A 27,700-nucleotide genomic window follows, 5' to 3' on the forward strand; every position below is an offset into this window, starting at 1 on the left:
TCTTGCCGATAGTGTTGCCATCTGTGGTTGTGGCTGAGAACTTTTCAGACCACCCTCTTATAAACAGTATCACATATAAACTTGCTTGACATTTAGCCAAACTACTATCCACTCTCACAAACAAATTCTTCCTCTTTTGTTAAAAATTCTACTCACCTAAAAAGTATTTCAGAAAACCATACCTTAAAAAGTTCAGACATAATGGTGAGTTTTGATGTCACTTCACTATTCACAAATGTACCATTAATTTAAATCCTCAATTTAAAGTCACATTTTCCCCCTGATATATTTCAACTATTTAAATTCACAGCACAGGCAGGTTATTTTACATGGAAGGGAAAAATATACAAACAATTAGATGGGATAGCTATGGGCTCCCTCCTTTCTCCCCCCTTAGCCAACTTCTGCATAGAACACTTGGAAAAACTAGCTATCAATACAGCCATGCTCAAACCAAGGCTTTGGCTACACTATTGATGATGTTTGCTATTTGACTGGCCACATCCAGGAGTCTATGAAGTGCCCCGTTTGTGTCATCGAGCCTACTATTGGCAGACAGGAAGAACTATGGACATCCTCCTCAGTGAACATAAAAAATAAAAAATATATCTGGCACTATCGCTATGGCAAGTCAGATCTAGCAGACCGTGCTCTAGATCCTCCCTGCACACAGGATTGATTGGAAAAAAACAAGAGTGCTGCACAGAAGCTTTTACAAGTCAGAGAGGTTGTTCCTGGAATCAACAGAAGCCTTGAAACATACTCCAAACCTCAACAAGTATGGCTGTATAAATTTGACAAAGATTTAGGATACAGTCATCTTAAGACCAGACTAATACCTGCTTTCTATATGTGTGTGTGTGTGTTTTAATTAATTTATTTTATTTTATTTTTATTTATTTATTTATTTATTTTCAACATATATGGTACCTAATTAGGACTTTAGTCTTTGTGTTGCATGTTGAAAATAAATATTTCAACAAGGAAGAACTAGGATTTGTCCTAGTTCTTCCTTGTCATTACAGAGGAGTACGGTATCACCAGCATCCTTCAGATTATTGATCAATCTACTATGAATCCTAATTTCAGTCTTAAGCTCATCCAATGCTTCATGTGTATGGGAAGGCTTATGTGTTCGTTGTACATGTTGATTATTTTTAATGGTATAGATGAGAACACAGACTGATAAGAAAATAACTATTTATTAACTTATTGCTGATATTTCACTGGTATTTTATCCAGCATCTTCAGAGCACAAAAACAGTTTGTCACAGTACGTGAGACAGCCACAATCCGGTATAATAATGGGACTAGTTTGAACAATCCTTGACAAAGTTAATGAGATCAGTAAGAACAGAGACCTAGCCAGACAAAGATTATGGTTCTCAAAAGAAATACAGACAGGTAAACTCCTAAGATACAAGTGTACCTTAATGGAGAAAGAATTAAGCAAGTTCAAGTACCTGGGATCCATTATTAATGTTCAGAATTGCTATTCAGAAGATTTTAGAAGATTAAGAATGGCTAGGACAACAATCAGAGACTTGTCTAAAATCTAGAAGGATGGATCTCCCTGCACATGAACTAAGTTGAGCCTAGGTGTGGCTGTTTTTCCAACAGCGACTTATGGATGTGAAACTTGGAACCTAAAGAAGTCTGATAGGAAATGGATAACTGCTTTTGAGATGTGTTACAGAAGGCTCTTGAGGATATCATATACTGAAAGGTGGACAAACTGATGGATCCTAGAAATGATTGGAGAACTTTAATGCTCCTTAAGGATTAAATTGTTCATATTTGGTCTAATGTGTTAAAACTAAGAACTTTTATTGTTAAAAGACCATAAGATTTAATGATTACAAATACAAAGGGCCAACAAGTTTCACTAGCCACTGTCTAGCATTTTCAAGGCTGTACTGGTGTGAAAACAAATGCATCAAGTTACATGAAAACATATACTTTAGTAACTGCTAGGCCGTTACATTTGATAATTCATGTTTCATGGCATGCATGCGTTCGAATGCTTCAGTCAGAATCCGGTACATGACCACGTGTTGTGTAGTTTTTCGCATATTGTAGTTCTGTTGAGCTGAGAGAATTGATGAGATATTTCCATATATCATTAAGAATAGCACCTCGATTTCTATTTAGATTATTGCTTGTGCGTAGCACCACTGCTGCTTCTTTGAAAGTTCTGTGTCTGTAGTCGTTCTCGATGTAAGGCATAGAACTGTTTTTCCAATCTTCAACGTGATTTGATGTTGAGAAATGATGAACTAAACCAGATGTGATGATTCTGTTGTGATTGACATCCTCCACATGTTCCTTCTGTCTTATTTCAAAACTTCTCGAAGTCTGTCCAATGTAAGAAACGCCACACGTGCATGGAATTTCATATACTCCAGGAAATTTGAAGAAAGGTACCTAAAAACTACTCTGATGTTATGAGCTTTTAACATTCTTGCCAATTTTGTGGATACTGAATTAATATATGGAATGACAGCTGTGGATACATATTGGGACTCCGTTCCACGTTGTTGGAGGTTGTCTTTAAAAAGCAATTTGTTTAAAATGTTAGAAGGGTATCCATTCAGAGATAGTGTTAGCTATTTGTTACAGTTCTCTCTGTACATCTACTTCTTTCGAAATAGACCTTAAGGCTCTATTATGGAGGATATGAATGAGGCTGTGTTTTTGTGATCTATGATGGTTAGACGAATAATGTAGATATCTACCTGTATCTGTGGGTTTCTTGTAAATGGACAGTTGGACATTGTTATCTTCTCTCCTCACCAGTATGTCAAGAAAGGGTAGTTCTTCTCCAATTCCATAGTGAATTTGATCTTATTATGTAGTGAGTCGATTTTATTAAGAAACACGAGAAGGTTTTCCATGGTATCCTTCCAAATGAACACGTCATCGACATATCTCCACCAAATCGACGGTTTTGGTGAAATGGTGGAAAAAATATCCTTTTCAAGTTTTTCCATAAATAGGTCTGCGCATGGTGGTGACAGGAGGCTACCCATGGCTAGACCTTCCGATTGTTTGTATACTATGTTATTTACTTTGAAGAAATTTGATTTCAGGCAATTATGAAACAACTGGGTGATGTCCTGAGGGAAGAGATCTTTTAGAATGTTGACCACCTCTACGACCGATACATTATTGAATAAGGACACTATATCTAGACTAGCCATAATGTCCGTTTGTGATAATTTGATACTCTTGATTTTTTCCACAAATTGTTGAGAGTTTTTAATGTAGGTCTCTGTTTGTCTAATTTTTCCTTTTATTAAATTTTCCAGATGCTTTGCTAGTAAGTATGTAGGTGAGGATCTTCCATCAACTATTGGACGAAGTGGTATGTTTTCTTATGAATCTTCGGTGCCCCATAAAGGTGTGGAGTAATAGGGTGTAAGGATTTAAGTTGTTTTTTTAGTTCATCCGACCAACCGGTCATATTGTGGATAAGAGCGTTAGTCTCCAGATGATTACTCATGATGAGTGAGAGAACTGTCGCAAATAGCTAACACTCTATCTCTGAATGGATACCCTTCTAACATTTTAAACAAATTGCTTTTTAAAGACAACCTCCAACAACGTGGAACGGAGTCCCAATATGTATCCACAGCTGTCATTCCATATATTAATTCAGTATCCACAAAATTGGCGAGAATGTTAAAAGCTCATAACATCAGAATAGTTTTTAAACCAACTACTACGATCAGACAAGTCTTAAGATCACCCAAAGATGAGGTACCTTTCTTCAAATTTCCTGGAGTATATGAAATTCCATGCACGTGTGGCCTTTCTTACATTGGACAGACCTCTAGAAGTTTTGAAATAAGACAGAAGGAACATGTGGGGGATGTCAATCACAATAGAATCATCACATCTGGTTTAGCTCATCATTTCTCAACATCAAATCACATTATAGATTGGAAAAACAGTTCTATGCCTTACATCGAGAATGACTACAGGCACAGAACTTTCAAAGAAGCAGCAGTGGTGCTACGCACAGGCAATAATCTAAATAGAAATCAAGGTGCTATTCAAGGAAAATATCTCATCAATTCTCTCAGCTCAACTGAATTACAATATGCGAAAAACTACACAATATGTGGTCATGTACCGGATTCTGACTGAAGCATTCGAATGCATGCACGCCATGAAACACGAATTATCAAATGTAACTGCCTATCAGTTACTAAAGTGTATGTTTTCATGTAACTTGATGCATTTGTTTTCACACCAGTACAGCCTTGAAAATGCTAGACAGTGGCTAGTGAAACTTGTTGGCTCTTTGTATTTACAATCATTAATTTTATGGTCTTTTAACAATAAAAGTTCTTAGCCACTGTCTAGCATATTCAAGGAAAATGCTAGACAGTGGCTAAGAAGAAAGTTGAAATACTATGGGCACAAAGGATGGCAGGAAGACTTTTCAAAACAGTAATAGAAATTAAAGTTCCTGGAAAAAGAGGAAAGGGTAGACCCTCATTAAGATAGATGAATGGGATATCTGGAATGACTGATCTTCAGAGAGTTTAAGCCTTCAGAAAAGCACATAACAGAACTACCTGACAATGACTGGTGTGACATTACTGAGCTACAATGTGACCATACAGCATCTAGTGATGTTTAATGAATAGATGATGATGATACAACAAGGACTGTGCAACTGGCCCAAAGAAATGCTAGCTAACTTCAAAACACCCAATTATTCTGAGGATTTGTGGAGCTCCTCAAGTTCTCAAACTGGAAGTGCCTAGTTTTGTGGTGCCAGAGTTTCCCTCAGATGCAATTTCTCCAAGCAAATTTGCACATTCAAAAATTCTTGGGATTTTATTGAAAAAAAGTAAAGATGTGATCCCAGAACCCACAGACCTCTTGGCCAGTCTAGATATGATCAGCCTATTAACAAATATAACTAGAACTGAAACCTTGTGGTTGTTACAAATGTTCTTTCCTCTAAATACTATTACACTTTACATAGCATGTTTTTCTAGCTTGACAATACAGTGTATGAACAGAAGACTTGGAAGTAGGCTTCTCAGTCACACTCTGGCTTGAAAACATTTATATTAAACCCTTCATGCAGCAAGCACTAAAAATCACCAAATTAAAATAATTTTTCATTAGTAATTAGTGTTAATTAACAATAATTATAGTTGGAAATGGCACCAACTAGCATCACACACTTAAAACTAATGGCATCTTCAGGTTGGCAGGTTGAAAAAGGATGAAAAAAACAAGACCTCAATAAAACATTGGAACAGAAACAATCAAAATAAGGCAACAATGTTAAATGGCAATCATCAGATATCTCTTTGGATAGTTTGGAGGTGATTGTTGGAAAAGTTAGTCTAGTATATTGAGAGGGTCTGATTAGAGATTTCCAGGTGTCATTTAAGATCTTTGAGATCTTGGTTCCTGTTGAGGGAATCATGTAAGTAAATGACTACAGTAGCTTCCTTGATTAGACATGATAAAGTTGTCCTCAAGACAGGGCATGGTGGCTGAGTCCTGGTCAGTGGTATGTTGTAGATGCATGCCGACCTAGTTGACCGACTGGTTAGCGTAGCTGCTCTCCAGCGAAAAGGCTGTGGGTTCCAATCCTGCCATGGGCATGGGTGTTTTTTGATTGTCTCTGAAAATACTTGTGGTGGTGGGCATTAGATGGCGTTGGTGTAGCTGATGCGGTTCGCTGTAGTTGGTGGATTGAGTGGTGGAGACGGAGAGGTGTAGAGTAGGTGCCCTCCCTTGATGAGTCTTTGAACTCCTTGGAGGTGTCACTTAATAATGTGCAAGTGGCGATTTTTTTCTCTTCCGTGTACTGCATTGCTGAGATGTTCCTTTTTTTATTTGTAAACTTCTGCTTGTACTATGTAAAATTGATTAAATGAACATAAAGAAATCTGCTAACGTCACACTTACTTCCTTTGCTCTTTACACCTATGAGGCCATGAGTTTAGTGTGCCATCCTCTTCAGTTCAATGCTGCTTCTCTTGCTCTCCCCCAGCTCGAGCATCCAAATTTGTTTCATTCTTTGATTACCATCCGGCACCTTATCATTTTGGGTCTTCCCCTCTTCATTTTACCATCAGGCACCCATGTCAGTGCTATTCTTGTATGTTCTGATGTTGCCATTCTCAATACATGGCCTATCCATGTCTATCTTTGTTTCTTTAACTCTATTGTGGGTTTGGGTTTTGTTTTGTTATATATTTCAATATTTGAAATTTTATTTGGCCAGTAAATTTTGAGAATTCTGCGAAGACATTTTGTTTGGAAGGGGCATCTATTTTATTTTCTTGTTGTTTGGTTAATTTCCATGATTCGCTTCCATAAAGTAATAATTTAACAGTTGAGTTAAAAATTGGCACTTTTAAGTTTATTTTTATATTTGATGATTTCCAAATTTTCTGTAAAGTTTTAAATGCATAGCAAGATTTTTTAATTCTTATTGTAAGTGTTGGTCACTTCTACTTGATTTCCATTTATAAAGATTGGATCATTTTAACTGTCGATTTTTCATATTTTGGTTTTCCTCTCAGTGATGTATAAGCCTATTTGTTTAGCAGTTTCTTCTAGCTTTGTTGTCTTAATTTTCATGTCTTCAAATCTAGATGATAGTAGTACAATGTCGTCAGCATAATCCAAATCTACTAATGTGGTATAAATGTTGTCCATCTTATTAGTTTTCTGGTTGTTCCTGGAATGCTACGTTATCCAGTCTATGACAATGCTTCCAGACACAACTCAGCCTTGCTTAAATGCCCAGTTTTGATGTCAAAATTTCAGAAGTTGTTCCATTTACTAGAATTTGTCCTTTACTTCCATCATACAAATCTTTTATCATATTTATTATTATTATTATTATTTGTGACACCTCCAAGGAGTCCAAAGACTCATCGCAGGAGGACACCTACTGTACAATTTTCTGTCTCCACCACTACACCAAGCTTCTACATCAACGGCATCTATTGCCCACCATCACCATAACTACTATTTTTTGTCTGTAAATTGCGTGTGTTCTGAAGGGCCGATTTGTCTGTGGGATGGAAAAACCCGAGTTTCCAGGAGAAAGAACCCTGCTACCTCCGTATGAGATTGGCTAACTCACTTTCAATTGAAAAAGTCCATATAAAGATTCCTTCCATTACGAAAATCGAACTTAGGCCTTTTCTAATCGTCCAATTGCACTATGGAGGCGCTTAATACAATTTTTTATCTTTCTGTATATGGGTATTTATGAGAGCTCTACTCCAGTCATTCAGAATTTGAACCTCTGACTAGGCCTTCTGAATTATGCAGTACAGCCACTGTAAAAATGTTATACTTCCATATTTGAGCACTTATGGTCAAATAACATCTACTCCAGCTCTCTTTCCACATTGTGGGTTTCTGATGGCCTCTAGGATTGATATGTACATTTTCTACCACCATTCTGTTACTTCATCTTTCAACGTAATTACTCCATACATCTGGAATATCTTCAGTTTTTATGCCATCTTTATCACGTGATTATTTTTTATGGTTCCCTTTCCTCCATTTTGAATCTCTTTTTTTTTAATAGCCTCCAGGACATTTTACCATCTTTTTCTTCCAAAGACTTTTGTTTATTTACACATAGTTTAACTCTTACTTTTTCTCTGTCCACAATAAAGTTTAGGTTTTTCTATCCATCAGACTAAATACCTCCCTACCTGCATTAATCAATGTATTCTTCAGAGTTTGCCTCAGACCACAAGGCTTGGGTCTACAGTTTACCTCTAAAAGCTGCTTGACTTTACTTCCTTTTTTTTTTTTTTTTTTGCATTACCCTCCCCAGCACAAAATTGATTTTGTCCCTGCTCAAAACTAAATGGTGATTGCTTCCTATTTGAAATACTCTGTATACTCATGTCCTGAACAGTAAAGATGTTTTCCCACATAACTCTACTTGAAATTGACTGCTATTCAAGATTATCTTTGTGTTTAGTTTTGAATACTATAGCTACTCTTCATCATCATCATCAAATTCCTGCCATGTACCCTCAAGGGGTGTACAGGATATGACAGTACTACATGAAAAAATTACATCATTACTAACTTCCTCTACAATTTTCCTCCAAATCAGTCTGTTACTTGTCAGGACTCCAACATTATCAGATCTTATATTTCTATCATCTAAGTCACTTTGTACCGTATCAATCCACCTATATCTTGGTCTTCCTCTGGGTCGTTTTCCTGCCAACCTGGCAGAGAACACTTGTTTTGCTAATCTTTCCTCTCCCATTCTATTTAAGTGGCCATACCACCTGAGATTAGCTCTGCTAACGCATTCCTGGATGTTGACAATGTCAAGTTCTTTCCTAATATCCTCATTTTTAATATGATATTGCCATTGACGCCATCTGTTCACGCCTCTAATCTTTCTCAGGACTCTCATATCTGCGGTCTCTAGTCTTTGGTCAAGTGTTTTACTTCTGACCCAGCTCTCAGATCCATAAGTTAAAACTGGTTTGAACACTGTCTTGTATACAGCTAATTTAGTGTTCCGACTAATTTCTCTCTTATTCCATATGAATTTATTCAATTGACTTCCCACCATACCAGCTTTGCTGATTCTGTTGTATACTTCTATATTTAATTTACCATCTTCAGTAAAAATCGTGCCTAAGTAGCTGAAATGTTTTACTTGTTCCACAGGTTCTAGATTCACAACACAGTTGACATTTTCAATGATTCTGCCTATTTTCATTGTCTTTGTTTTTTTATTGCTGACCTTCATACCATATCTATTACAACAGCTATTCAATTTAGTCAGAGAATCTTGCAGACTTGTAGCAGATTTATTTAGAAGTATAACATCATCCGCATAAAGCAAAGAGCTGACATTAACATCTCCAATTTTGATATCAGGTTTAATACCACTTTCCTTCATAATGTGATCCATATAGATAATGAATAACAGAGGGGATAATGTACATCCTTGTCTCACACCAGATTTAACATTAAACCATCTTCCTGTACTTCCTTCAATTCTAACTGCTGACTTACAACTCAAATAAAGACTAAGTATTGCTTGATATAATGCCCCATCGACACCATATAACTGCAGCGTATTGAATAGCTTCTCTCTTGGCACCTTGCCATATGCCTTTTCCAAATTGACAAAACTTAAATACAGATCTTTGTTATATTCCCATGCTTTCTCGACTATTTGTCGTAAAGTGAAGATCTGATCCTGACAGCCTCTATTTGGCCTGAATTCAGCTTGTTCTTCACCAAGCTTTTCTTCCACAATTCTTCTCAACCGTTTCTCAAGTATACTTGCATAGATCTTGCCCAGAACACTCAGTAGGGAAATACCTCTGTAATTCTCACATTCAGTTTTATTTCCCTTTTTATATATGGGTACTATGAGAGCTCTACTCCAATCATCGGGAATTCGTCCTTCTGTCCAGGCTTTCTGAACTATGCAGTGCAGCCACTGTAAGACTTTTATACCACCATACTTCAGCATTTCTGGTCGAATATCATCTACTCCTGCTGCCTTTCCACATTTCAAGCCTTTGATGGCTTTTTCTACTTCAAGTATGGATATGTATTCCTGACTGCATGCCTGGTCAGTGTTTTTTATCACTGTGCTGTCATCACTGCTTGTTTCATTTAGCAGTTTTTCAAAGTAATTACTCCATACTTCAAGGATATCTTTTTCTCCTGTTTTCATGTCACCTTTATCATCTCTAACTCCTTTTACAGCACTCTTTCCTCCATTCCTAAGCTTTTTCAACAACCTCCAGAATATTTTGCCACCTTCTTGATATTTATTTTCTATATTCTTGCCAAAGTCCTCCCATGACTTTTGTTTAGCTAGTTTTACACACTGTTTAGCTTTCTTACATTTTTCTCTGTATTCTGTAAGAGTAAAAGCTGACTTATTTGCCAGGAACTTTTGATATGCTTTCTTCTTTTCCTTCACTGCCTCTTTAACTTCCTGTGTCCACCAGGGAGTTCTGATTTTTTTATCCTTGCACACAACCTCACCACATGCCTCTCTGGCAGAATCAATCAATGTTTTCTTCAGAGTTTGCCACTGAATCTCCAAGGTTTGATTCCTGTTCTCAAACTCTTTCATTTTCTTTTCAGTTCACATCTGAGAGCTGCTCAACTTTTATGCGCTTTAAAACTTTCTTACATGTTATTCTTTTCAATATGAAATTCAATTTTATCCTGCTCAAGACTAAATAGTGATCACTTCCAATTTCAAATCCTCTGTACACTCTGGTGTCCTGCACCAGGGAGAAAACATCACTATCAACAATAACATAGTCAATGAGACTTTTCTTATTCTTAGCCTCTTCTCTCCATGTGAATTTGTGCACATTTTTATGTTGGAACATGGTGTTAGCAATAACCAGTCCATGTCCTGAGCAGAAATCCAACAGATATTTGCCATTATTATTAGCTATGCTCTTTTCTCCAAATTTTCCCAAAATATTTTTGTATGTCTCACAATCATTTCCTACTCTGCTATTTAGATCCCCAACAAGGACCAACTTTTCCTTTTTCATTGTGCCAGTTGCTTTTTCTAAAGCGTCAAAAAATTCCTCCACTTCTACCTTAGTAGAACCTTCTGTGGGACCATAGGCACAAATAAGTCTCATTGTCCAGTTCCCCATTCTCATATTTGCCCACATTACTCGACTTGAGACTGACTGCCATTCAAGAAGATTAGCCTCGTATTTTGTGTTGAATACTATGGCTACTCCTTCTTTTCCTTGATTGTCATTGCCTGAATATAACATTTTGTATTTATTGCTCAGAAAGATCTCACCAGTTTTGGTCTTTTTTGTTTCAGTCACCCCTATTATGTCGATCTGGTACTTATCTAATTCCTCAGCTAGCTCCATTTCTTTGCCATTCAGGCTTCTTACATTGATAGTACCGATCTTTAACTCTGGTGATGTTGAGTTGGGGTTTGTTTTCAGATTTGTTCCAGTAGCTGACTTTTCGCTGTTCACCCTGGTTCCCTGGCGAAAACAACGGGGGCCTTGTTTAACCGGGCGACGCCCCAGCCGGAATGAAATTTTGTCATGTTTTACCATTATTTTTAATTTTTTTTTTATTTTGGTTTAACCAATAAGAATACAATTTGGTCGGCTAAATCCCAAATTGCCAGCCCATCCTCGTTCGTTCAGTATCAAAGTAGATACCCAACAGGGTGCACCACGAGAAGGTGAGGATTGGACATTAGGTCAGAAGCCCTGGTCGGTTCTCTGCATTCCTTTAAAGGCTATGTGGAGGTCTCCTCTCAGTTATACAGCTTTGACCCTTAAGCACCCCTAGTTACTCTTTCATTTCCCTGATCATTGAATCTTGTAGTTATTTGTCCCACCTGTTTTGGCAACACCAAGTATGTCAATGTGGTACTACTTTTCTTCTGTCATGTCCACTACTTTTTTCCCATCACCAGTTATATTTATTTTGTCAGGGAATCCATAAATTTTCAAGATTTTCCATAGACATTCCCTGTCTGTGCTGTCAGATGCTTTAGTAAAATCAAGGAAGTTAAGATGTATAGTTGAATTTAATTCCATACTCTGTTCAATTATGTTTCTAAGAATAAAAATTTGATTTAATGTACTCTTTCCATTGCTAAAAGCTGCTTGTTCTATTCTCAATATTTTCTCATTGCTATCTTTTATTCTATTTATTATAATCCTAGTGAAGATCTGTGATGGTACTGACAATAGGCTGATTCCTTACAGGCTGCACCAGTTGGTGCAGTCTGTAAGATCACCTTTATTTGAATTTTGACTATTTGTGATTCTTTCCAAGTACTCGGAACCTTCTCAGATGCCCAGATGTAATTAAACAGTTTATACAGTATAGTTGCTGATTTTTAAGATCAGCTTTGAGCAATTCAGTACTAATGTTATCATTTCCATTTGCTTTTCTATTCTTTTGGATCTTGATTGCTTCTATGATTTCTTGCACTATGATTTCTCTCATATTTACATCAAATTCAAAATCATTTGATATCTCCTCAAAACAGGACTCAATATTTGGATTTATAGAATCATGTTTAACATTTAACAGTTCTTCAAAATTCTACTAGCTCAAGAGCAAGAAGTCCAACAAAGATGGAATCTTTGTTCGACTTCTTGCTCTTGAGTTAGTAGTTGACTTTTTATTTTTAATTCTGCATTCATTCTTCTGGTAGGTTCCTCCAAGTTGCCTTATAATTTTATAAACTCCTCCAAGATTTCCAGTATCATTCATTCTCTGAGCATCTTCAGCCAATAGCTGATAGTAGTTTCTCCTATTATATCTGGTGGAGCTCTTCACCATCTTATGTACTTCTTGGTATTGCTTCTGATATTCTCTGCATAATCTTTCTGACTTGGAGTTATTTATTTTCTCTTTTATCATCTTCCTTTCTTCAATTAGTTTTAATGTATTTCCTGTAATCCATTCTTTGCGTGACTTCCCAATTGCCACTCCTAAAATATCTTCTGCAGTTTTGTTAAAGGTTTCTTTACACTTTTCACAGTTGGCTTCAATCTTATTTTCCTCCTCATTACCATTTGATTCTTCCAAAACTGAGAATCTATTCTTCATGTCATTGGTAAATTTCTCTTTTGTTTTGTTTAATTTTCGTATTCCTTCTTAGTTTTGAATTTCTTGCTAACTTTAGTTTGACTACCATAGTTAGCAGAAAATGGTCTGAAGTTACATCAGCTCCTCTTTTGACCCTTACATATAGCAATGTGACGATCTGATTTTTTGTTTTTCTATCAGGGGAAATCCATGTTTATTTTGTGAATTTCCTTATGTTTAACGATACTACCTCCTATGATGAGGTTATTTAATTCACAGGACGTAAAAAGTTCTCCATTTTCATTTTGTTCACTAAACACTTTGTTTCCTATAGCACTTTCATCATCTGTCTTTCTTTTTCCTACCTTAGCATTCGTGTCTCCCATCAAAATTAGTAGGTCATGTTTAGGAACTTTGTCAATCACTTTTTGAAGTTGATCATAGAATTAGGCTTTCTCCATTTCTTCGGCATCATTTGTGGGTGCATATGCTTGTAGGATGGTCAATTTCGTGAACCTGGAGAAAAATCTAGCTTTAATTATTTAGATATTTACTGGGTTCCAATCAATCAGACTTTTTCCTTGCTTTCTCACTTACAATCATCGTAACTCCTTTCTTATGTCTTTCATCATCTCCAGAATACAGTATGTGATATTTGTCGGTTGTTCTCATCTCACCAAAGCCTGTCCATCTTGTTTCAGCAATTCCTAAGATATCAATACCATATTGACTCATCTCAACTATCTGCCTAGTTTTTCCAATTTGATACATTGTGCGAATGTTCCATGTTCTGATTTTAAGTTTAATTTTAAGGTGAGTAATTGACTTCATCTGGTCACACCTGCATCATAGTTGTTGGCTCCTCTCTAAAGTCCTGTAAATAGTCATCTGTTGGGGGACCACAGGTCATAGCACTCTGCCCCAAGGGATTTCTTGCTTCGCTCATGGTTTCTGTAATCAGCAAGTTTTACGAGGATGGGTGATTAGCCCATTGCTCAACCTTCCTCTTTTACCTGGGCTTAGGACCAGCATAAGCTCCACCTATGGCAGAGTTGCTAACGTTACATGAACGTAGAATTCTGTTAACAGTCAAATGCTTGTGGATAGGTTATTATTATAACTCTTGAGAAGGGCAGTGATCCTGATAGAGTTGCTTATAAAGACAATCGTTCCATTTAAAGAAGTTGAACCAAAGGCAGTGCTCAAATAGTCCTGTGACATCTGGTAAAAAGAGTGTTCCTCAATAATAAGGCTCAACACACCACCAACAGAATCATTCGTGTAAAAGGAAGACTGTCCAGACTTGCAAAAATGTCATACAATGAGATGGAAATATCTGATAGTTTCTGTACAAAATAGGAGTCAGTCTAAGCCCAGCCATCTTCATGCTTCACCATCCCTCCCCCAAAAATATTCATATCCAAAAAACACAAGCAATCTCTATTTCAAAAGATGAAGAAGGATAAGCTAAAAAGCAACTTTTTTGGACTGACTATGGGAAGTCTCTTATCTATTCCTTCTGCCGATCTTTTTTTTTTTTTATTTTTTTGGAGAACTTAAAAAAAACACTTCCTTCTTCAAGCTACCACAAAACCACCATCTAGTGGAGATATGTTGATGAAGTCTTTATACGGGTAGTCCTCAACTTACGACGACCAAGAATTATTATTAAAAATTCTCTAATTTAACTTTGCCACCAGCATATACATACATATATCACATTACTTTTGTATATGCATTGCAGTGTCGCCATTAGTCGACAAGCAAAGCCTATCACCAATATGCAATAGCTGCTGCTATGATTCAACCACTTCTAACTTATCGCAGCCTTTGGCAGGTTAGTTGATAATGGGCAGTCAATGTGTTCGTTTCTCTCGTTGCAATTTTTGTATCTCGTCGTAACCCTATCATGTCCAGTAAGAGAAGTAATACTACTGATGAAAATTCCGACATAAAAAGAAGGCAATGAAAGTTTTAAGTTTAGATGTTAAAATGAAGGTGATTAAAGCATATGACAAAGGAAAGAAAGTCAATGAAATAGCACGAGAAGAAAAACTATCGCATTCAACTGTTTCAACAATTATAAAAGATAAATCAAGAATAATGGAGGCAGCTAAAGGGGCAGTTAATATGAAATGTACAATTTTAACAAAAAAAAAAAAAAGAGAAGGGCCAATTCATGAAATGGAGAAGCTTTTAATGATATGGATAGATGATCAAATCAACAAGAATATTTCTCTTGGTTTGTTTACGATTCAAACAAAAGCACGCAGCCTATTTGACAATTTAAGAAACAACAAAAAGATAAATACGGCGAGCATACATTTAATGCTAATAAAAGTTGGTTTTACCGATTCAAAAGCCGATTTAACTTACATAACATACGAATAACGGGAGAAGCTGCTAGTTCCGATCATGAAACTGCCGAATTTTTTTTTAAAAATCTGAAATAAACACATCAAAAATGATGATTTTTGGCATGTTTATGTATTTTTTTCTTTAATTTTTCTTTCTTAATTTTGTATTTATGTATTTATATATGCTACTAAATTTATAAATGTTTTTGTAAGCTTATACATTTTTAACTGTTTTAAGTTAAATAGAAACCTAATTTATGAAAATATTATAACAGAAATCAAACAAATCAAGAAGTAACAAAAGTCCTTGACTTACGACGGAGACGTTGGAACGTAACCCTGTCGTAAGTCGAGAACTACCTGTAGTTTGGAAACATGATATATTTGACTGGAGGTTTAAATGACTTTCTTCATTCTCTCATCTCATCTTTCTTCTATTCAAGATTGGATCAGATTGATCAACATTAGAATTAGAGAGCATAGGTAAACTACCTTTACTTGATTTTTTTTTTAATTTAAAAAAAAAAAAAAAAACAGAAGGCAGAATTTCATGTGACATCTTGCATATGCCTATCCATACTGAACATCGTCTTCATACTTTCCCTTCACCATCTCCCTCCCCAAAATTAGGCATAATTCACATCCTAAAAAAAGAAGATCTCTTTTTTAAAAATTAAAGAAAGACAAGGTAAAACATGAAGTTTAGTTTCATCTACCTAGTTTTCCTTAATGGATATTCCATTAAGGATAAACTAGATAATTCATAATTCTTAATGGATGTTAGGATTTTGGCAGGACAAAGTATAGAAGATACTATTTCCTTATACTTCGCCCTGCCAAAATCCTAATATCCAGTGCACAGACTTGGTTTCAATCCCATACATTTAAATTTCTCCATGAAGATAGCTGTTCCTACTCAAGAGTCATTATATTCAATTAGCTTACAAACCTATCAAGATTGTCCATAGTCTCATTAGGTATCCAAAAGACAACAACAAGCAGAAGTTTTGAAATAAGAAAAAATTATATTTTTTTAATTAAATGCAATTATTGTTAATTAAAGACTAATAGAAATGATTTTTTTTAAACCAGTTTACTAGCTGTAGTTCCAAAGTGTACCCAAAGCATGAACAATTATGGCACATAACGTGAAATCATACATTATGAATTAGATATATTAATAGAACTGGATTTAACTGGAGTAAAAAAATCCAATGATTTAATACAAGGGCAAAACAGACAAATAAGCCATAAGTATCGATATCAATTTAGAGGAGTAACATGAAAACATTTTTCCAGGAAAATAATATTTAATGTTAATGGAATTTTTATGCATATGTCCCAAATCCAAGAAATAGTCTTGATTTTCCCTTCTTAAACAGTTTACATCCAAGGTAAGTTTCACAATCACTTGAATAGATGATAAGATATCTCCCCTATTTTGCTGTTTATTGGATATATTAATTTCAATTTTCAGTCAGAACAAATTTGTTTATGCAGTATACAAAAAAATATCAGCCTTATCAGCCAACTCTTCTTATTTTATGACCCTTATGCTATTTGAGTACTCAAGGGCCATGGGGGTCTTTCATTTCTGGCCTTTCAACTATGCCCTCTCTATAAACCTTACTATAATTCTTCTGTAATCTACTCTTTCCCCCTTCAATATACCTTATTACTTCTATGGGTTTGAATTCAGAAGAAGACTAGTTCAGAAGCCTTAAGGTAGTAGCCCTACCACTGAACTATTCCATTGTCAGGCGCTAGTCCCCTGACATGGAGAACATAATTCTACTTGTAAGCTGACAGAAAAAGATAATCGGAGTGAATCTATGGGAAATGATCCTGGAATGGAAAAGGTAAAACAAAAATGGAAACGACAAAATATAATACACATAGCAAACTGGAATGTAAGAGGAATAGCATATAAAGAAATAGAATTAGATCAATTATTAAATGAAAGAAATTTTAAAATAGCAGTAATCACTGAAATAAAAAAGAAATTAAAAGGAACTATGAGAACCGAAAATTTTAATGTGATATACAGTGGAGTCGACAGAGATCAAAGAGCACAAGCAGGAGTCATGATTTGGATTCATAACTCCCTTTCAAAACAGTTAAAACATTATAAATTATGGAATGAAAGAATAATAGAAGCTAGAATAAAAATAGATAGAGGCTATTTAACAATAATTGGTTTATATGCCCCAGAAGAAGGAAGAGAACAGGATAATATTGATTTTTATAATCAGCTACAAAACATGTATAATAAAATAAATAAAACTGATTACATAATTTTAGGAGACTTAAGTGCAAGAATTGGAAACACGAAAATTAATAATAATATAGAAATACATGGAGAACATACTCTAAACAGGAATGGTAAAAAATTGATTGACTTTGTAGTTTATAATAACCTAAAAATAATGAATTCCTTCTATAAACATAAAGACATGCATAAATATACTTGGGCAGCAAGAGGATGGAAATCAATATTAGATTACTTTATATTAAATGAAAAGACATCAAAATTTACACTAGATGTCAGAGTTCACGCAGGATATGAAATAAGCAGTGACCACTTCCTTGTTAAAATAAAATTAAGATTACCACCTAAATGGCTACAAGTAACAAGAACAGAAAGAAAAATTGAAACATTTGTTTATAAAACTAGACTATTGAATGACACAAATGTACAATGGCTATATGAACAAAGAATTAACCAATATCTAGATAAAATAAAACAAAATGAAGAAATAGAAATAGCATGGCTTAATATAAAAATGATACTAAATGCAGCAGCAAATGAAAGCTTAAGAAAGACCAAAAAATTCAATAAAAGGAAAAAAACTGAAGATCTGGGATGATACAATCAAAGAAATAATCAAAAAGAAAAAAGAAGCCTATCACAAATGGTTAAGGTAAAAGATTAGAAGATGAAATAGAATATAAAAGAATAAGAGCCATAGCTAAAAGAGAAGTCAGAAAAAGACATAGAGAATCATGGAACAAATTTGTTTCTAATTTAGAACATGATTTATATAAAATAAGACCCAATGTATATAAGATTTTGAAACACTTAAATGCAGATACCAAAGAAAACATAAAATTAAACACTGAATTGAAATTAGAAGAATTTCTAAATTACTACAGAAAATTGTGGACAGACAAATATTTTAAAAAAGACAACTGGCAAACAATTAACGAAATGAAAAGGAAATAACTAAAGAAGAATTAGAAATCAGCCTGAAAGAAACAAGAAACGGAAAATCACCCGGAGAAGATAAGCTAGGTTCAGAACTATATACGCAGGAACAAGATTCAAAGAAAGACTCTTGTTATTTTTAAATAAAATTTATCCAACTGGTATCCCCCCAATAGAATGGAAAAAAGCAATTGTGATTCCTATCTTTAAAAAAGGTAATAGAGATTATCCTAAAAACTATAGAGGTATCAGTATACTAAATTCTTGTTACAAAATATATAGCAGAATTTTAAATAGCAAACTAATGAAATATTCTGAAAACTTTATTTTAGAAGTACAGAATGGATTTAGAAAAGGACGATTGTGTATAGACCTGGCCTTTTGCCTAAAATTAATAATAGAGAAAAGAAGAGAATACAATTTAGAAACACATATTGCATTTATTGACTTTGAAAAAGCATTTGACAAAGTTAAAAGAAACATATTATTTAACATATTAAAAGAAAGACAAATACCAAATAATATCCTAAAAGCTATCACAACTATATATGAAAATAATCAAATACAAATAAGATTAAATCATGAGCTATCATATACGAGAGAGATAAATCAAGGGGTCCGACAGGGATGTTCCCCTCTCAGCAACTCTTTTTAATATCTACTTAAATGAAATAATAATAAAATGGAATGAAAATTTACATCAAGGAATTAAACTTTCTCCTACAGTAAACTTAAACACTCTCCTCTTTGCTGGCGACCAAATAATAATTACAAATCCTGAAGACAACTTACAGAAAGCTATTTTAGATCTAAATAAGATAGCCAAAGATTATGGTATGATAATATCAACAGAAAAATCAAAAACTACGGCCTTTAAAGGACAAGATCCAGCAAGAACTAAAATAGTAATAGATAACAAGATCTTAGAACAGGTGAATTCATTTAACTACCTAGGATGCATGATCGCATATGAAAATGAAAAAGATATAAACATAAAAATTGCAAAATATTTAAAAATAGCAGCTGTAATTAACTCTATATTTAAACCAAACCTAGATCAAAAACAAACCAGACTAAAAGTATACAATACATTAGCCCTACCGGTCTTAATGTATGGAAGTGAAATCTGTACAATAAAACAAAAAGACAAAGACTAACAACAGCAGAAATGAAGTTTATGAGAAAAACTGCAAAGTATACCCTATTTGAAAATCATAAAAGAAATGAAGAAATTATGAATTAAATTAAAGAACCAGTAATAGAAAAAATTAAAAAATATAAACATAAATGGATGGAACATGTTCAAAGAATGAAAACAGAAAGATTACCAAAACAAGCCATTAGGAAAAAGAAAACCAGGACATCCTCTTAAATGATTCAACGATGACTTCTAAGGCCGGAACAGGCCATGCCAGGCCTAAATCCTTGATACTCATGATGATGAGTATACAAAAAAAAAAAAAAAGAGAGATTCATGTTGCATTACACTGTCACCTAATACAAAAACATTACATTATGAACATTCTGTAGGACATGACATATGTTTTTATTGTTATTAACATCAACCCTCCAATAGAGCCAAAGCACTTGTTGCAGAGTGAACTTCAGTCTTTTCTGCTTGGTTTATCCTTAACAGATATTCTCCTGGAATATCTGTTAAGGATAAACATTCTATAGGACATGACATATGTTTTTATTGTTATTAACATCAACCCTCCAATAGAGCCAAAGCACTTGTTGCAGAGTGAACTTCAGTCTTTTCTGCTTGGTTTATCCTTAACAGATATTCCAGGAGATGACATCCAGAAGATGCTATTTTTCATCACTTGATATATCAAATGATGAGGGGGGGGATCAAGATTCTGATTATCTATGAATATCTTAATTAAAAATGGTTACATTGTGAGGGGAAAAATAATTAAGGTCTTAATTAGAAAGTGTTCATAATAAAATCTCTATGAATAAAGGTAATATTCATATCTTTCCCATCCAAGAAAATTGTAACTGCAGAAGTGCTATCACTCTTTCTTACATAAAAATATGACTGAAAAACAGCACTACATAAAAGTTGCTTTCCCTTCTCCTAATCTATCCAGAAGATGCTATTTTTCATCACTTGATATATCAAATGATGAGGGGGGGGGGGATCAAGATTCTGATTATCTATGAATATCTTAATTAAAAATGGTTACATTGTGAGGGGAAAAATAATTAAGGTCTTAATTAGAAAGTGTTCATAATAAAATCTCTATGAATAAAGGTAATATTCATATCTTTCCCATCCAAGAAAATTGTAACTGCAGAAGTGCTATCACTCTTTCTTACATAAAAATATGACTGAAAAACAGCACAACATAAAAGTTGCTTTCCCTTCTAATCAAGTATCTACCATTCTGTAATCACCACTACTACCTAACAAGGAGCGAATATTCAGGACGTGCTAGGTGTGCGGTGCACATCCAAGAAATAGCAATATCACTGATATGTTTTTGCATTTATTCTCGTTAAAGACTCCCTTAATTGTTTCCTGGCTTTATGTGATTCCTAAAATTAAACACAATATACTGATGCTTCATGAAGAGGACAATTTTTGATGCATGAACATTGCATCACATTCACATTAATAGCCAGGGTGTGCGATGACAAATACATACACCTTTGAGACCTTTGAAAAAATATATAGATGAAGTGGGTCAAATGCTTAGCATTACAGTGGTTTTAAACTATCCAGAAGGTGACGTAGGGCGAGTGCTGAGACATTAGCACCTAGAAATCAGTGGTTGTGATTGGTTATTGTGTCAACCAATCCAATTGAACGTTGTCATTTGTCATGAGTTGCTGTTTTTGTTTTCTGAGTTTCATCTGTTTTATGTGTGTGAAGTGTGAACTGACGTGTTTAGGACACTGATATAGACAAGTAATTTTCTATAAATAATTTTTTGCCCATATTTACAATGGGAAACAGTGTTGACAATCTACTGAATGTCCTGTTTTCTTCCAGAGCTTTCACAGATCGTATGATTGATTATAGTCAAAGGAGGTTAGAACTTGTGTATAAATAAGTAAAACTAATTATTTCATGCTTTCTTTGGTTCAATCTAGAAAAATAATTTCCCAAGTGATTACTTTTACTTTAAAATTGCTTTAATTCAAGTTTCATTCAGACTCAACACAATGCAATTAATTATAGGACAACTTCGAATACTTTAATTTATTAATATAATTTTAATGCAGAAAGGTCAAATGAACAATAGCTATGCTTCGTATGCACCATTTATGTGAGGAGCACAAAGGGTTTATGCTTTGTGTGAGATTCATATTATCTGTGTCTCATTCTAGTATTTGGCAATGATAATCTAATCTCACACAAAGCATAAACCCTTTGTGCTCCTCACATAAATGGTGCATACGAAGCATAGCTATTGTTCATTTGACCTTTCTGCATTAAAATTATATTAATAAATTAAAGTATTCGAAGTTGTCCTATAATTAATTGCATTGTGTTGAGTCTGAATGAAACTTGAATTAAAGCAATTTACGTTTCATACAGACTTAACATGGGCCTTACACTTTGAAAATAAATATTGATATATCAGACTTACTGAGCACTTGTAAATTAACCAAATGTTACTAAAAATGTTACTAAATCCTTCAATTTTAGTTTTGTCTTATATTGTAAAGTTTTATGAATTATTAAGTTGCTTAAACCTTACTGTTTTGTAAGTACTTAACAATTGCTGGAAAAGAGAGGTAATCCTATTATGCGAAAATGGCCAAAGTCTATAACACGTGCAATGGAGTACAGGTATATCTTTTGTAATCACGCTGCCCCCCCCCCTTCTCCTACACTCCATAGATTGCGTGAGGATTCCGTGTGGGGTGCTGTGTACTTGGTGACGTGGGATGACGCTAAAGATATTGGAAGGAGAAATTGATGACGTAGTATGAATGGTTGGCGCGCAGTTTAAAAGGGCATGCCGAAAATCTGGTCTTGTTCCTGTTCTCTGGTTCCCGTGCTCTCAGATGGTCTCGTAGGTTCTGGATCTTGGGCGTCTTGCGGTCGTGCTGATCTGTGTGGAGCCTCCACGTGGTATCCCCTTCGTTAGATGAAGTTTCTAGACAGTGACTCGAAAGTCTACCAGTCAGCGGTCAGCCCAGCAGACAAAAAGCACATATGCTTGCAGAGAATCCGTGAAGAATACCTTAGAATATGCAGAGTGAACTTGAAATCAAAGGTGAATATCCAGACGAAATTAGTGATGAGTCCAAGTAGCAACCCAGCAATTGGTAATGTACAGTTTATGCTCTCTTACAAGTGAAATTGTTTAAGAAGAATGCTTGTGAATACTAGGATAGACTCTAGTAATTGTTACATTATTTTATTGAGTAAAATTGAGAATTCTGTATAGGATATAGTGAAACAGCCCATGGAACGTAATTCCTAAATGATAGAGATATAATGAGTGTTTTGTATGAGAAAATTTTGTTGAGAGCATGTGGAGCAAAATTGAATAGGTCTGTTAAATAATGTACACAGAATTGAAGGTTAAGAGTGATATATCAAGTGTATATTTAGATACCATTAGTGAGATTCTTTGAATGCAATCCATGAGGGAGATTAAGAAATTGTAAACTAAGTGTTCACCATTATCTATTTTAGAATGTATATTTAATTTAGTATGATAAAGTGTATGCTATGTCTTTTGAATTAAATGTTTTATTTTGAGTTTAACTGCTGCCTTGCCTAAATTTTGTTCTATTGTACTTGCTCATAAAATTTACAAACCATAGCAGGAGGTTAGATAATAGATAGGCTACGTTTGCAGAAAAGAGAATTATAGTTTAATAAGATTGAATGCTAACTGTGTTCTAGTTCCTTGGTCATACAAAGTTTGTTAATCTAGGATTCGGGGTGGCGCAGATAAAAAAAATAAATTTTCCCTGAGTCCGAATAAGGAATTAGAATCAGTGCTGAGACAAAGGAATAGGTATCTGCCATTAGTAATTCCTTTGTTCCACAAACCAGTAGCTTTACTCTTATTAGTAATTCGGACTAGAGATTATTTTGAGTTAAGGAGATAAAGTTTATAATATAGAGAAATATTGTAGAAGAAAGATATTGGAAAGATTTTACTATTTAACAATGGCGAGCCAACCAGGATTTTGATTTAAGAAGGTTTAAGTACGAAAGAGATAAGTATAAGTAAAGTATAAAAGATATTAAAAACATAATAAGACTTATAAAAAGATATTTTATACAATTTAACAATTGGACCAATTAAGATGAGCACTGATGTGCTCTGCACTTTAAAACTTTCTTACATCAATAATAATGCAATCATACGGTCAAATTGATGCTAATTTTGTAGCGTGAATTGCATAAGCCACAGAACAGCACACCCAGCCTAATGCTGACTCATCTGCCATTAAAGAAGCCAGAAACTTACAAAATATGCTGTGCTTGTGGAATTTGATTTGTACAACAGATGAATTGTTCTGTAGAAATCAGGATGGGTGAATATATTATAGATACATAGAAAAAGAGAGCACATAAATCTTGGTTTGCCTTCTACACAACCAAGGACAAACATAAAACATTTACCAGAATGTCATGTGTATCATTGTAACAATTATATGTATAAATTAAAAGAAGCTTTGGAAAGGATTTGTTCATCCACATAATACAATTAGAACCAAGATTTAATACTCAGCTGCTCTTATAAAGCAATTTAATGTAGCGAAGTTGGCATAAAGACAGCATGTCAGCCAGATGATTAATGATGTTCGCATTTTACATTATACAGTATAAGAAAAGTGTCTTATAACTTTTTTTTTCCAACACATCTTTTAAATGCATTTTATGTAATTTCTAATCCTGAGGAAGCAGACAAAAGACTACAAAACAAGTTGTAAATAAATTAATATTTGACTGAGGATATACCTGTTTATTTCATGAAAGAATAATCAGTTTTACACTGGTTTGTCAGTTAATATTTTTAATGAAGTTGCCAATAGCATATAGCAAAACTTCTTTTTTAAAAAAGTCAAACATTAAATTAATAAAGTAAAACCACTCAGCAGAATTTCTTAGATAACATATAACATACATAAATATAGTAAGCACTCCTATAAGAACCTTGCTCACAATAACAAAATACTATTACAAAAATATTGTAATATTTTTGTTAATACTTTGCAAATATTTACATAATTAACCAAGTGGATAATATATATATATTGAATATTTTTCTGACTTCAGAGGTACACACTATTCCAGCTAAGATGTTTCGAAGAGTTTTAACTATTGTGCAAGCACATTGTAAGCTGGGACTTACAGCCACATTAGTTCGTGAAGATGATAAAATCCAAGACTTAAACTTTTTGATAGGGCCAAAACTCTATGAAGCTAACTGGTTGGAACTTCAGAATAATGGATATATTGCTAAAGTGCAGTGTGCTGAGGTAAGTGATAGAAATTGATCTTTTTTTTATAGAAATTGTGAATATTTAAGATCCAACATTATTTCAAAAACTGAATGTATGTAGAAACTATGCAAGTTTCATAATTTTGACCAGAGAATTTATGAGAATACATTCCTCGGCAATCAGAGTTGCTTTAGCTTGCACTACTTAAAGAACATGACTGCTGTCCAACTGTATATTTGTGCATTTATTAGTGCATTTGGTTATACCTACCTACAGTGAAACATTAAAATACCATCATATTTGAATGTTTTGCTGGCCTGACAGCTGTTTCGAACTGGTTGATTCTCTTCAGAGACCAGGCAGAAACCTTAAGAGAGCAAAAATTCGCATTCAATACTAAAGCGATCCATTGTCAGAGTGTTGTATTTTTCATAAGTGAACTCTCAGTCAGGGTGTAAAAAGTAATTAATAAAGAAAGAGCCATATAGTTTCATTTTGTTGGATCTTAAACATCCACTATTTCTATAAAATTTTATAGAAATAGTGGATGTTTAAGATCCAACATTATTTCAAAGCTGAATGTATGTAGAAACTATGAAAGTTTCATAATTTTCACTAGAACTTATGAGAATACAGTCTTTGGCATTGGAGTTGCTCTAGCTTGCACTACATAAAAGAACACGACTGCTGCCCAAGTGTCGGTATATTCTTAAATATCCACTATTTCTATATAATTTTACATCTCCAAAATGAAGCCATATGGCTCTTTCTTTATTAATGATTTTTTTTTTTAATTTTATTTTGAAGAAAAAAGGAAAATAGAAACCTATAAAACCAGCTACTTTCTTTTCACTAAAATTAAATGACAATTTTGGAAATCAGATTTTTTTTTTTTTTTTTGAAAATGATGCCTGTGTAGCTGTAAAGCTTTTAAGAAATGTGCGGTTAAGAAAATGCAAAATTCTTACGACTCATATTCCATGCTTTTGCTGTTTTATCAGTTATCTAAAAGTATTACCGTATTTTCTGGCATATAAGACGCACTTTTTTTCTTTGAAAATAGGTTCTGAAAAACAGGGTGCGTCTTATATGCCAATACTCAGTTTTTTATTACTTTTATTTCTGGAAATTTTCTCTGTTCTGAGTTATGCAATTTCTTTAATTCCTTGCGGTGTGTGAGAGCATTCCGGTTACGTTAGTTATGTATTCCAGTTACTGGAATACATTCTAATATTCCAGTTATGGATAGATAACATTTGGTCTAGGCTCTCTGGCAGACTGTTGAAGAAGCCTGCCCTGCTAGTATGGGATAAGTTTCGTTCTCACAGAACAAAAGATGTTATAAATAAACTCAGTGAATTCAAAACTCGGTTAGCTGTAATTCCAGGAGGTCTAACTAGTCAGCTTCAACCTTTAGATGTCTGTATTAATAAACCATTTAAGAGATTTATGAAGGAGAAGTGGAACACTGCATCCAGAAGACTGCTGGATGCAGTCTTCAGATTTTGAGGTTTCGCCATCAGGAAGAAGCCTAGCATTTCGCAAGTTTGCGAGTGGGTCAAAGCTTCATGGGATGCTGTGAAAACTGAGACAGTGGTTAAATCATTTAAGAAGTGTGGCATTAGTAATGCACTGAATGGTACAGAGGACTCAGATTCTGATTTAGAAGAGGTTTCAAGTGTCTCTTCATTTAGCTCTGGAGATGAATTTCTGGGTTTTGACGAAGAATATTAAAAAGTGGGTACTCTTTCCTAATTAGATTAGGTATTTGTTGAAAGTAGACCTACTTATTACTTTATATTTGAAATACTGTAAATTCAATATAATATTATATAATATTCAGTGATAGTTTTTTTTTCCTAAAAAATGTGTACAAAAAAGGGGGTGCATCTCATATGCCGGCAAATACAGTAATTATTGTTACTGCCACTGCAGACTTTTTTTCTTTAATTAGACATAAATTTCTAGCTTATAGCCTTTTGATGGTAAAGTGAAGTTTTATGCCAAATGATCATTTACATTTAATATAAATTAAAAGAAATGCAATTCTAATTTGTCTTCTAGATTAAATTGTACACTATGTGTATGTTAAACTGATGGTCATGTAAGCATGATATCTTGCTTTCACTACGTGTCACTGTGCTTCACAGATAGGCACCTATATAGGTCCTCTTAAAAACCAACATCTGCTATAGTTGGAAAAGTATGACCTTTACACCGGTCAAGGAGCATTTACTAAGCTTTTTAATCTGAAACTGAGTTTATTTCACTCATGTGGGATGGTAAGATTTTGTTCTATAAACCCAAGTTTTTTTTTCTCTTGCAAAATAAATAAATGAGATCGCAAACACATTCATCTGGGGGATACACACACACACTTGCTTCATGGTTTAAACTGCTTCACCATTAATTTGAAATAATGTAAAGCTCATGTTGGTTTTGTCTTTCATCCAACCTTATATTTGCTAGTTGTTGGTTGACCCCACATTCAAACATAAAGAAAATTTTTATTATACTGTGCCACTCTTGTTTGAAATCACACAATTATTGTGAAGGAATCGAGCATCAAATAGCACAACAGCAACGTGAACTTACTACAGGCCGAAATTTTCTTACTTATACATAGGGTTTCCCACAAGATTCGTATTTTAATGAGCGGTGCAATGAAACTGAAATTAGGCAAGCAGAAGAATCAAGTTAAACAAGATATTTAATACTCTCTCAAAATTATTCTTACATAAGAAACAAGAACTCTATTAAGATCAATACAATTAGAAAATAATTTATGCATTCTATAAAGTATTTAGAATCTACTCAGCTGAGTGCATCATTTACTGCTAAAACTTATATATATAAGGCTTTCACAATTCTCATCCGTTAGGATTTCAACTTAGTTTCACTTTAAACAACATCAATATTCAACAAAACACTTAAAAAATTAATTCCTTTTTAGTCTCATAGAATAATCATAAACTTCAATTTTATCAAACACTTAGTTGGCATCATCAATATCTATCAGAGGATTAAAATAGTTCTTCAAAGGCTCAGTCTTGACTTTACATATACATTGTGAGATAACACATTCAAACATGAACTAATTCTTCAATGAAGTTTTTCA

General features: G+C 34.1%; 1 protein-coding gene across 1 annotated transcript in view; it reads left to right on the forward strand.

Annotated features, from left to right (window-relative positions):
* hay (ATP-dependent DNA helicase hay) overlaps positions 1 to 27,700 on the forward strand; it is a 337,042-nt gene that overhangs the window by 244,882 nt on the left and 64,460 nt on the right. Inside the window, exon 14 of the mRNA XM_090412093.1 lies at positions 24,416 to 24,618. Within this exon, the coding sequence (XP_090268219.1) occupies positions 24,416 to 24,618 (203 nt within the window). The remainder of the gene's footprint in view (positions 1 to 24,415; positions 24,619 to 27,700) is intronic.

Source organism: Typopeltis vanoorti, chromosome 22 (assembly GCF_054136105.1).
Source record: "Typopeltis vanoorti isolate ZY-2024b chromosome 22, IOZ_Tvanoo_1.0, whole genome shotgun sequence".
Taxonomy (NCBI): Eukaryota; Metazoa; Arthropoda; class Arachnida; order Uropygi; family Thelyphonidae; genus Typopeltis; species Typopeltis vanoorti.